A 13,330-nucleotide genomic window follows, 5' to 3' on the forward strand; every position below is an offset into this window, starting at 1 on the left:
GATCAATTCCTGAGTTTGCTAGTTACCAACAGTTTAACCCCAAGCATGTTACCTAATAACTCCTCCGCCCTTACCTTTAGTCTCCCACTCTCTAAAATAAGAATAACAGTAACTGCCATGGGGGAGAATGAGAAGGCAACATGAAATCACTTTGTAACAAAAGTCACTTTGTAGTGAAAGTTACTTTTTGTACTGTGCCAAGCATGTGCCAAGTACTACACGAAAGCTAAACTGCTCTAGCAAAATACGTCATAAGGAAGAGAAGCTAGAAACTATGTTCTAAACTATAGAATAACAGCTCATCACTATCACAAGGCCCCAAAAACATTCCTTGGAAACATATCCTCTGTGGCTGGGGGGGAAAAACACTTTGCTGTACAGCAACGACTAACACAACATTGTAGATCAGCCATAGTGCCTGCCTGCTCAGTTGTGTCCATCTCCGTGACCCCATGGACTGTAGCCCACCAGGCTCCTCTGTCCATGGAATTTTCCAGGCAAGAATACTGGAGCAGGTTGCCATTTCCTCCTCAAGGGGATCTTCGCAACCCAGGGACTGAACCCGTGTCTCCTGCATGCGCAAGCAGGTTCTTTACCACTGCGCCAACAAAAATTTTTTAAAATCCTACCCCAAAATCAGTAAGTTTCTAAACCAGAGGCAGCGCATATGAACTATGTTCAAGCAGTAATAATGCTCCAGCTGTGTTCACAATTTTTCCTGCAGGGACCTAGACATGTTACCCCCAGCAGTGATGATTCCAGATGAGAAACTGGATGCCACTTAACAGTACTCCCAGATGGACCGCATGCAGAGAGTGAGGAGGAGGCTCCTCCCCACTCACCCGAGCAGACACCCACATTTACTGAGCAATTACTAGAGGCGGGATCACTCTGACTGCGCCACTGCCAAGAGCTCTGCAAACAGCACGTTCCCCAGCTCACCTCAGTAAACAGCAGTGCCTGGCAAATGGCAGAGAGTCCATAAATACGCTGCATGATGGGTGAAACACTATCACCCCCACTTTAAAAATAAGAAAATGGGAATTCAGAGAGGCTAAGTAACTTGCCTAATAAATAGCAATACTTAGAACCTACACATGCCTGTTTTTAGAAGTTCTACAATACCATGCTCTCTGCCCTGGCTTTAAGAAGGGGTTCTTAACGTCCAGACCTAGACTGAGCATACGGCTTTATTACGAGACCCAAGACAAGTTCAAGGATTTCTAGGGCAGAGTCTTTGGGTCCCAAATGGCCAAGAGAGGTATAGTTTCACCTTGAAACCAAGGAACCAAGGGTGCAATCAAGCAACCAGCCTGACAGGTCCATACTGGGACTGACTTTGGGAACAGAATGTGAGCTCCTCAAGAGCAGGGAGTTTTGTTTGTCACAATCACACGCCTAGCATAATGCCTGGAACACAGGAGGCCCTCAACATAAACAAACAGACTCTGTTCATTAACAGATGAATGAAAAGAACTGGGAGAAAAAGGGATGTGGCACCAAACGCAAAGGCGCTCAGAAAGCCTAGGACTTAAGGGTGAAAATGAAAACTACGCATCATGACTCACCCCGAGATCCCCTAGACCTGTTTTAAAGACACAGAGAGAGTTCTTGGGGTGCCGCAGAGCATCATTAGAGATGGAAAAGGGAGGAAAGCCATACATTAATGAACAGCTTTCCCATACCCAAACCCCACATCCTTCATACCACAGGTAACACCAGAGGAAAAGACTGTTCACAGAAGTCAAAATAAGAACCTTTCTGAGTGGTCATTTATTTGAGGATACCTTCATTTGCCGAGATCCCATATCACTCTGACCCTAGTAGTCCTTCAGGGTTGCTTATTAAGAGGAATAGTCTGCAAACTAACAGTTGGCAGAATCTTCAGTGTGGCACTGCATGATTACAGGCATCACGCTTATGGCATGATGCATAAATTAAAAAGTCTTTAGTAAGTTCCAGGCCCAAATGATTCATCTATAAGATCTAACGTGTGGCCTGGCTTCTTTAAATTAAAGACACTATCTCTTGCTCATTTATTTAAAGTATTCATCAGTTATATTCTGGCAAGTGTTTATCACTTTTGACAAATAGAAAAGGCATAAAGTTCTAAGTCATCACCAACTTTTTCCATTTTTAAACTGAAGAAAATAGCTAATGAACTCAAAAAAACACTTAAAGGGTTCAGGTTAATAGATGAGTTTCAACATATATGACAATAGCAAGGAAAAATATTAGGAAGTTACCCTTCTTGAGAAATAAATTTACTTCTGAAATAATTAAATTAATATACATTTATACCTAGAATTTTCTCCATAGTTCAATCTAGTCCCCTCAAGTTGAACACACACTGTGAAGGGAGTTATAGTACTGTAGAAAGCAATGTTTATTTCCCTTATTAAAAATAAGTTCCAGCTAAGTATATCAAAAGCAAGTCAAACGGAAAAGCTACAATCAACCCAACTTTTATGCTGCTGCTGCTGCTAAGTAACTTCAGTCGTGTCCGACTCTGCGACCCCATAGAGGGCAGCCCACCAGACTCCCCCGTCCCTGGGATTCTCCAGGCAAGAACACTGGAGTGGGTTGCCATTTCCCTGTCCAATGCATGAAAGTGAAAAGTGAAAGAGAGGTCGCTCAGTCGTGCCCCACTCTCAGCGACCCCATGGACTACAGCCTACCAGGGAAAATCCACGGGATTTTCCAGGTAAGAGTACTGGAGTGGGGTGCCATTGCCTTTTCCTTTATGTTGCTATCATATAGCTATTTAAAACGTCTTCAAATATCACACTAAAATTGTCTGGCCAAGTGTATGATGAATGTTTTCAAAATAGTTAGCACACAGTAAGGCATAAGACCCCAAGACTTCAAATGAACAAACTATGCTAGTTTTCAAATCTGGCAAAAAATGCAAAACAATCTAGATTCTGGCCAAGGAACACTGAAGAGCTCACGCCCATAACTCATTGGCGATGTACGCGGATCTTATTCTTCTGGCAGGTCCCAGGCTAAAAGTGAAACCGGATCATCCAATTTCCAGTCAACAGATCCTTGAAACAAACGAAAACGGTAAACAAAATTCACCACCCGAATTCATTTTAGGGAAAACAGAAATCCATAAAAAGATCCATCTTTTTCCCACAGGAGTCCTGCAAACCGCTGGCTCTCAACCTCCTTGGGGTCAAGCTTGGTCTGAATTCGTGTTAGGACACGTCCCCCACCTCCGTCTGCACTTGGGCACACGGGTTTCAAAGCTCTCCAATGAAGGCGCAAAACCGATGAAGACAGTCCGCGGCCAACCTCGCAGAAACCGGCTTTGCCCAGAAAACACTGAAGGACTTCTAAAGGGACTCGAACGGAGAGGAAGGGCTGAGACACAGGAGGGGAAACTGAGTGAGGAAAGAATTGGAAGATCAAGGTGACCGAGACACACGGTGGCCTCGCTCCCCAGACCCTCTCTCCGCCGGCGAGACCTCCCCACTCCAACCCCAGGGGTACCTGTCACTGGTCTTGCAGCTGCAGCACACGCGCCGCTCTCATCCCCTTGCCAGCCCATGCCAGGGGCCGCGCTCTGTCCGCGACGGCACCTGCGACAACGCCGGGGCGGGGCAGGACAGCGGCGCAGGCGGCAGCAGCTGCGCCAGTGAGCGGCCGACACGCGCCTTTCCCGCGGCTCTACTCACAAGCCGGCCTCGCAAAAGAGAGACCAGCTGCCGACCGCCCTTTACTTCCGCTTCCTACTGGCTAGCGCCGGAGGACTTCCGGCTACAGAGTCGTGGCCAGGGCCGCCCAGAGCGCCACGCTACTGCCATCTTACTTCCGAAGAGGTTCCGCCTCTCTCCTTGCTTCCGGAGGTTCCGTTTGGTTTGGGAGGCGCTGTTCTTTGAGGTTGTGTGAACATGTAAGGGAACTGGGAGAAGGCAATGGCAACCCACTCCAGTGCTCTTGCCTGGAAAATCCCATGGACGGAGGAGCCTGGTAGGCTGCGGTCCATGGGGTCACTAAGAGTCGGACACGACTGAGCGACTTCACTTGCAGTTTTCACTTTCATGCATTGGAGATGGAAATGGCAGCCCACTCCAGTGTTCTTGCCTGGAGAATCCCAGGGACGGGGGAGCCTGGTGGGCTGCCGTCTATGGGGTCGCACCGAGTCGGACACGACTGAAAAGACTTAGCGGCAGCAGCAGCAAGGGGACAACTGAGACACAAAAGCTTTACCACATGAAGAGACTGGATAGAATCCACTTCCTTAAACTCGTCCGTTAAAAGCACTGTTGCACCGTAAAGAACCAAACGACTTAATGTTTCTGAGTTTCTTAGACTTTATCTCAAACTATCTTGGATAGCTTCCGTTCCAGGGAGCAGAGAAAAGAATTTTTTTTTTTAATTTCATGAGACGTTTTTGCTTATTTTGTATAGGAAGTGGCAGCTTAATCTGCAAGGGTTACTTTGTCCTTTGAATTACTTTTTGGCAAATATAAATTACTATGTAAAATATTTTTAGAATTATGACACTGGGCAGGTCATTTTAGCCACCCAGAAATGAGTAAGTCTTTGGGCGATATATTGTAACTAATAAAGTGAGCTAAAAAGCCAAACATATTTTTGTAAGTACCTAAATAAAAACTGTAAAATATTAACTGACTTATGGTTATATGGTGCAAACAGTCCGTCCCTTGAGAGTGGCAGAACAAGTAGTAAAAAACACTTGTCTTAGTCTGATACCTATATGTCTGTACTGTGCTTAAGAACTGTAGCTGACTGTTGGGTTTTCTGTTCCTTGCTAGACTAAATTTCAAAAAAATTTAAGGAATGAAAATGATTGTTTCAAAATATATTTCTTCAGAAAGATTTTGTTAGAAGTTTTCCATTGTGTGTTTTGTATGCCTTTTAAAGTCACTTCAAGTGATAATTTAATTAAAAATGAATTGTTTAACCACAATACAGAGTTAGTTTTTCACTCTGTTTTAACTTGGTTGTCTGCTATTGATGCATGAATAACACCAATACTTGCTTAGTTATAGCATACAACTAACTGATTGTTAGTATTATTTGTGGAAATAATACAAATGCATTATTACTAAAGTACATAGTTTACATCACAGTTCACTCTTGTTGTACTATCTTATGTGTTTTCACAAATGTGCACATAATAATCATTACAGTTTCACGCAAAATAGTTTCATCCCTCTAATAATCCCCTGTGCTTCACCTATTCACCTCTCCCCTGAAATCCTGGCAAACACTGATCTTATCAGCATCTACTATAACTGAACAATATGAAAAGGCAAAAATATAGGACACTGAAAGATGAACTCCCCAAGTCGGTAGGTGCCCTATATGCTACTAGAGATCAGTGGAGAACTAACTCCAGAAAGAATGAAGAGATGGAGCCAAAGCAAAAACAACACCCAGTTGTGGATGTGACTGCTGATGGAGGTAAAGTCTGATGCTGTAAAGAGGAATATTGCATAGGAACCTGAAATGTTAGGTCCATGAATCAAGCCAAAGTGGAAGTGGTCAAACAGGAGATGGCAAGAGTGAAGATCGACATTTTAGGAATCAGCAACTAAAATGGACTAGAATGGGTGAATTTAACTTAGATGACCGTTATATCTACTACTGTGGGCAAGAATCCCTTAGAAGAAATGGAGGAGCCATCATAGTCAACAAAAGAGTCCAAAATGCAGTACATGGATGCAATCTCAAAAATGACAGAATGATCTCTGTTTGTTTCCAATGCAAACCATTCAATATCACAGTAATCCAAGTCTATGCCCCGATCAATAATACTGAAGAAGCTGAAGTAAAACGGTTCTATGAGCACCTACAATACCTTCTAGAACTTAAACCAAAAAAAGATGTCCTTTTCATTATAGGGGACTGGAATACGAAAGTAGGAAGTCAAGGCATACCTGGAGTAACAGGCAAATTTGGCCTTGGAGTAAAGAATGAAGCAGGGCAAAGGCTAAGAGAGTTTTGCCAAGAGAATGCACTGGTCATAGCAAACACCCTCTTCCAACAACACAAGAGACAACTCTACACATGGAGATCACCAGATAGTCAAAATCAGATTAATTATATTCTTTGTAACCAAAGATGGAGAAGCTCTATACAGTCAGCAAAAACAAGACCAGGAGCTGACTGTGGCTCAGACCATGAACTCCTATTGCCAAATTCAGACTTACATTGAAGAAAGTAGGGACAATAACTAGACCATTCAGGTATGACCTAACTCAAATCCCTTAAGACTATACAGTGGAAGTGACAAATAGATCCAAGGGATTAGATCTGAAAAACAGAGTGCCTGAAGAACTACGAATGGAGATTTGTGACATTGTACAGGAGTCAGTGATCAAGACCATCCCTAAGAAAAAGAAATGCAAAAAGACAAAATAATTGTCTGAGAAGTCCTAACAAATAGCTGAGAAAAGAAGAGAAGTGAAAGACAAAGGAGAAAAGGAAAGAGATACCTATTTGAATGCAGAGTTCCAAAGAATAGCAAGATGAGAAAACAAAGCCTTCCTCAGTGACCAATGCAAAGAAATAAAGGAAAACAATAGAATGGGAAAGACTAGAGATCTCTTCAAGAAAATTAGAGATACCAAGGGAACATTTCATGCAAAGATGGGCACAATAAAGGACAGAAATAGTATGGACCTAACAGAAGCAGACGAGATTAAGAAGAGGTAGTGGGAATACACAGAAGAACTATACAAAAAAGATCTTCATGACCCAGATAATCACGATGGTGTGATAACTCACCTAGAGCCAGACATCCTGGAATGCAAAGTCAAGTGGGCCTTAGGAAGCATCACTACAAACAAAGCTAGGGGAGGTGATGGAATTCCAGTTGAGCTCTTTCAAATCCTGAAAGATGATGCTGTGAAAGTGCTGGACTCAGTATGCCAGCAAATTTGGGAAACTCAGCAGTGGCCACAGGACTGGAAAAGGTCAGTTAGTTTTCATTCCAATCCCAAAGAAAGGCAATGAAGAACGTTCAAACTACCGCACAATTGCATTCATCTCACACGCTAGTAAAGTAATACTCAAGATTCTCCAAGCCAGGCTTCAGCAATACGTGAACTGCGAACTTCCAGATGTTCAAGCTGGATTTAGAAAAGGCAAAAGAACCAGAGATCAAATTGCCAACATCCATTGGATCATGGAAAAAGCAAGAGAGTTCCAGAAAAACATCTATTTCTGCTTTACTGACTACACCAAAGCCTTTGACTGTGTGGATCACAATAAACTGTGGAAAATTCTTCAAGAGATGGGAATACCAGACCACCTGACCTGCCTCCTGAGAAATCTGTATGCTGGTCAAGAAGCAACAGTCGTAACTGGACATGGAACAACAGACTGGTTCTAAACCAGGATGGAGTGTGTCAAGGCTGTATATTGTCACCCTACTGATTTAACTTATATGCAGAGTATATAATGAGGAATGATGGACTGGGTGAAGCACAAGATTGCCAGGAGAAATAACAATAACCTCAGATATGCAGATGACACCACCCTTATGGCAGAAAGCAAAGAACTAAAGAGCCACTTGATGAAAGTAAAAGAAGAGAGTGAAAAAGTTGGCTTCAAGCTCAACATTCAGAAAAATAAGATCATGGCATCCGGTCCCATCACTTCATGGCAAATAGATGGGGAAACATTGGAAACAACGACAGACTTTATTTTGGAGGGCTCCAAAATCACTGCAGATGGTGACTGCAGCCATGAAATTAAAAGACGCTTGCTCCTTGGAAGAAAAGTTATGACCAACCTAGATAGCTTATTAAAAAGCAGAGACTTTAATTTGCCATCAAAAGTCTGTCTAGTTAAGGCTATGGTTTTTCCAGTGGTCATGTATGGATGTGAGAGTTGGATTGTAAAGAAAGCTGAGTGCTAAAGAATTGATGCCTTTGAACTGTGATGTTGGAGAAGACTCTTGAGAGTCCCTTGGACACCAAGGAGATCCAACCAGTCTATCCTAAAGGAACTCAGTCCTGAATATTCATTGGAGGACTGATGCTGAAGCTGAAACTCCAATACTTTTGCCACCTGATGGGAGGAACTGACTTATTTGAAAAGACTGATGCAGCAAAAGACTGAAGGCAGGAGCAGAAGGGGTGACAGAGAATGAGATAGTTGAATAGCATCACCAACTCAATGGACATGAGTTTGAGTAAACTCTGGGAGTTGGTGATGGACAGGGAGTCTTGGCATGCTGCAGTCCATGGTGTCACAAAGAGTCAGACACGACTGAGCGACTGAGAACTATAACTGAATGTTTGTGTCACACCCCTAAATTCTCATAGCTTAGTTGGTAAAGAATCTGCCTGCAATGCAGGAGACTCAGATTCTATTCCTGGGTTGGGAAGATCCCCTGGAAAAGGAACTGGCAACCCAATCCAGTATCCTTGCCTGGAAAATCCTATGGAACCTGGCAAGCTACAGTTTATGGGGGCACAAGAGCCAGACAAGACTTCGCGACCAAACCACCACCACCACCTAAATTCATATGTTGAAACCTTACGTGGTAATATTTGTAGACAGGGTCTTTGGAAGGGGCTAGATCATGAGGGTGGAACCCTCATGCATGGGGTTAGTTCCCTTAAAAAAAAAAAGGCTCCCTTGCCTTTTTGTCATCTGAAGACACAAAGAGAAATTCTTGCATGTTGCCCACATTTTTCACTTAAGCTTTTAGCGTGTTACACAAAGTTACTCAAATTCTAGTCTGATAATTCCAAAATCTCTCCGTATCAGAGCCTGATCTGATGCTTTATCTTGTCAGACTATATTTTTTGTTGACTTTAAGGACTTTGTTGCCTGTAATTTTTGCTTGAAGCCCAGACATGATGTACTAGGTAAGAGGAACTGAGATAAATAGACCTTGGTGTGAGCCTTTATATTTTTCCGTCTAGGAGTTGGGCTGTGTTTACTGTTGCTGAAGCTGTATATATCAGAGACCTACATTTACTCTGTTGTCCTCTTGTTTTTCTTTCCTTTCTTATATTTGGGTTTCCCTAGAAACGACTTCTTAAGTAGAGCCTGGGCACTGTTAGTCCTTTCAGCTGTATACCCCACCTTATCACAAGAGTCCTGTTGATGTGGTGGTAAGGTTGATGGGAGGGAAAACTGAGCAATTCTATGACTAGGTCTTAGTTTCTGTAGGCCTGTCTCCCAGGGCTGTGACCTCCACAAGTGCTTTTCACATTGTATGAGACAGGATATCCAGAGGGGGCTGGACTTCAGGGATTTCCTTCCCTCCAAGTCAGAAAGCTGCAGTAATGGCTTTCTCCTCACTGGGTAAGTCTTTGTTCTGGGAATTCTCCGGGCTTGTTTCAAAATCATTGCGTTTCCCTTCCACCAGGCCAAACATGAACGGATTTTTCTAAGGTACTCACTGTGTATCTGGGAAGGCTCCTGGAGACAGACCCCACAAAACTGTAGGGCCCATCTCACCTTACTCTGGGCCCTCAGGGGTATCTCTCAAACTAGTGTAGACTCAGCCTCTAGAAAATTGTCCAAATTACCTGTTCAGCGTTCCTATCACTTAGTAGTTCCAGCAGCTTCTACTTCAGGTAGGATGATCTTTATTCTCTGTGTTTACCCATCTCTCCAGTTTTGGGGTTGGCAGTTTGTCTTCTGACTCAATTCTCTGTTGACTTTCAGTTCACTCAGTTTTTTCTTGTTGTGAGGATAGGAAAGATGACTTCCAAACACTACTCATAGAGTAGAAACCAGAAGTTCAGACACCCTGCCTAAGAGGAGCTGTTGACAGAGCCCAGATCTCTAGATCAATGGTGTCTGATAGAAATAAAATGTGAACCACATATGTAATTTTAAATTTTCTAGTAGCCACATTAAAAAAGTACAAAGACACAGGGAACTATATTCAATATTCTGAGATAAAGCATAAAGGAAGAGAATATTAAAAAGAATATATACATATATATGCATAGCTGAGTGACTTTTCTGTGCAGCAGAAATTAAACACAACATTGCACATCAACTATACTTCAATAAAAAGTGTTTAAAATGTACAGAGAATAAGTGAGATTAGTTTAACAACATATTCTACTTAACCAGTATATTTAATACATTGTCATTTAAATGTGCAGTTATTTTAAGAGTTATTAAGACACTTTACTCTTTTTCTGTAATAGTGTTTGAAATCTAGTATACATTTTGCATTTACAACATATCTCAATTCAGTCATGTTAAGGGCTCAATAGCCATAGACTCTGCTAACCACCCTATCTGTCATTAAAAAAATTCTTAAGAGTAAACTGAATGCACTCCTCACCAGGACTGCTCCTTGAACGCACAGACACCCTGCTGTGTTGTCCCCTCTGCCTGAATTGTCTTCCTCTTTCTCCACAAGGTCTGCTCATACTCTTGACTTAGGTCACTGTCAACATCAACTCTTCAGAGGGATTTCCCTCACTTCCCCACCTAAAATAGATCCCCCAAACTGTTACCTTCTCTCTCATTTACCCATTTTATTTTTTCCATTCTATATTTGTTTATGGTCTACTATACCCTATTAGATGTCACCACACAAGCACAGGGTTTGTTACCAAATCCATACTCAGTCTGCTCTCTGCACCACAGACCAATAATTGAGAGACGCAGCATTGAGGCAAGGAATAATGACTTTATTCAGAAAGCCGGGTGTCAGAGAAGGTGACAGACTAGAGTCCTAGAGTACCATTTTATCATGATCTGGATACCAGTTTCTTTTATAGAAGAGAGAGAGGGAAGGAGAGGAGGAAGTAAAATAAAACCACCGAAAGTCTTGCAAAATATCTCCTGGTGTGGTCAGCCTGTGGAGAGGGCTTGTTAGTTTCTTCTTTTCTGCAGCCATTCACAGGTGGGCAGGGTCAGCGTGTCTCCCTGTGAGCTGAACAAAGGTACTTCAACATCAAGGCAGAAGGACAGGGTTCCACAAGGCAGGCCACTGTGTATGCTTGTAGCATACACATAGAATCCATGGCATTCTTCCAGTGATTATAGTAGCAAAAGCAAGGGAAAGCAAAGGCTAAAGTAAAAGAAACAGACCCAGCACAGAGTCAGATTTTGTTCTTCCCTGTTACAGGACGTTACTTAGTTCCATGCAATGTCCTCACCCCAGGACTGAATTGTCTTCTTCCCCTTTCTCCACAAGGTCTGCTCATACTCTTAGGTCACAGTCAACATCAACTCTTCAGAGGGACTTTCCTCACTTCCCCACCTAAAGTAGATCCCCCAATCTTTACCTTCTCTCTCATTTACCCGCTTTATTTACCCCCAGAACAGTATCACGCAACATCTGATGATGAACTCCAGCCACATCACCCTCCTCTGTCTATGTGAACATACTCAACCAAGGAGATGTTCTGCCCTTGCTACTGCTCTTACCCTGTCAGCTTGTGGGCAAAGGACCTGCCATGAGATCAGTGAGTCTCCTTGAACTATTTAAGAGACAGAGCATAGACTCTACCAACTTTTAAGCTCTGTTTGTAATTCCAGAAACGAAAGCCCACTGTTGACTCTGTGTGCTTTTTCTCTTAACACAGGACTCAAGAGTAGGCAGACCCAATGGGAGAGTTATGTCCTCAGGGGTGCTGGCCCTGCAGACCCAGGCCACCTGGTCCTTGTAAGGCAACAAGGGCCTTTAAATGTGCAGTTATTTTTAATGTCATTAAGATATTTTACTATTTTTGTACTGTTTGAACTAGTATATATTTTGCATTTACAGAGTTGTTTTACTAGAGTTCCCAACAAAGAACGACCTGTCGTGGTGCGTACACAGGTTGGAAATGAATTTCCAAACATGAGGCAGAACGAGAGGAGAATAAAGTTTATTAAAGTGGGAGATACTGTTAGAATAGTGGGCTAACTCAAGGGAGAACTGAGCCCTTCCACAGCCTTGCACCCAGTTTTTATAGCCTCAAAACAGAGAAAATTCCTACTGAAATGGTGGCATTAGGTGATTGGTGAGGATGCTATAGGGTGGACAGTAGGGTGGATAGTTTACCTAATATGGGATCAGGGAACTGGCTGGTTTAGATCCCAGAGGCACATGGCAACAGTTGCTATGCTATCGGGGTTGGTCAATTCCAGAGATTTTTATCCTGTGACCTTGGTATAGGGCTCCACATCATCTGGCAAAAGAAATTGCCCAAAAGTAAGTTAATAAACACAATAAAGACAGAATATCTAAAAATGGTCATATATAGCGAAAGTGAAGTCATTCAGTCGTGTCCGACTCTTTGCGACCCCATGGACTGTAACCTATCAGGACGGAGGAGTCATATATAAGTTAACTGTAAATGCCTACCTTTTAAGTATTTTTACACTGATGCTAAAGCTGAAACTCCAGTACTTTGGCCACCTCATGCGAAGAGTTGACTCATTGGAAAAGACTCTGATGCTGGGAGGGATTGGGGGCAGGAGGAGAAGGGGACGACAGAGGATGAGATGGCTGGATGGCGTCACTGACTCAATGGACTTGAGTCTGAGTGAACTCCGGGAGTTGGTGATGGACAGGGAGGCCTGGCGTGCTGTGATTCATGGAGTCGCAGAGTCGGACACGACTGAGCGACTGAACTGAACTGACACTGCTTTATCTTTAATTACATTTACATCTTTCTTCTACTTGTATTTCTGTCAAATCAGTTCTTATTTTACATCTTTGATCCAGCATCTTGTTCTCTCTTTATTGACTGGCCCCACAATGGCATCCCTAATTTATAAAAAGGAACTGAAGCTCCTGGGGGACTTTTCAGTTGTTAATTTTATCACTTCAGAGAACTTGATGGGCAGTGTCTGGTCTGCATCACTGGTCCCCATTCTGCTTCACGAAAGGCCTTTTTGGGCCCTTGTGTCTCCCCATTTCCTAACCTGTGATTCCTTGTCTGAATGTATGTGTCCACTTATGTGATGTTCACATGCTCCTGCATTGAAGTGCCTATTTAGCGTAAGGAAATCTGGTCCACATTTGTCCTTGGAACTCTTAGCACTTAAAGTCTCTGCCACTTATTTAGCTACTTCTATACAGTGTCACGTATCTGTTTGAGCTTCCCTAGTAGATCAGCTGGTAAACAATCCGCCTGCAAAGCAGGAGACCCTGGTTTGATTCCTGGGTTGGGAAGATCTGGAGGGCATGGCAACACACTGAGTCCCTTGGACTTCAAGGAGATCAAACCAGTCATCCTAAAGGAAATCAGTCCTGAATATTCATTGGAAGGCCTGATACTGAAGCTGAAGCTCCAGTATTTTGGCCACCTGATGTGAAGAACTGACTTCTTAGAAAAGACCCTGATGCTGGGATTGAAGGCAGGAGGAGAAGGCGATG

The 13,330-nt window shown here is 43.0% G+C and overlaps 1 protein-coding gene across 2 annotated transcripts in view; it reads right to left on the reverse strand.

The window, feature by feature from the left end:
* The window catches only part of UGGT1 (UDP-glucose glycoprotein glucosyltransferase 1), a 111,000-nt gene extending 107,284 nt beyond the window's left edge, over window positions 1–3,716 (reverse strand). For both annotated transcript variants that reach the window (XM_027554526.1, XM_027554517.1), the window contains exon 1: window positions 3,496–3,716. In XM_027554526.1, the coding sequence (XP_027410327.1) occupies window positions 3,496–3,553 (58 nt within the window). In that variant the 5' untranslated portion in view covers window positions 3,554–3,716. The remainder of the gene's footprint in view (window positions 1–3,495) is intronic.
* Between the last annotated feature and the right edge of the window lie 9,614 nt (window positions 3,717–13,330).

The sequence above is a fragment of the Bos indicus x Bos taurus genome, chromosome 2, assembly GCF_003369695.1.
Source record: "Bos indicus x Bos taurus breed Angus x Brahman F1 hybrid chromosome 2, Bos_hybrid_MaternalHap_v2.0, whole genome shotgun sequence".
Classification (NCBI taxonomy): Eukaryota; Metazoa; Chordata; class Mammalia; order Artiodactyla; family Bovidae; genus Bos; species Bos indicus x Bos taurus.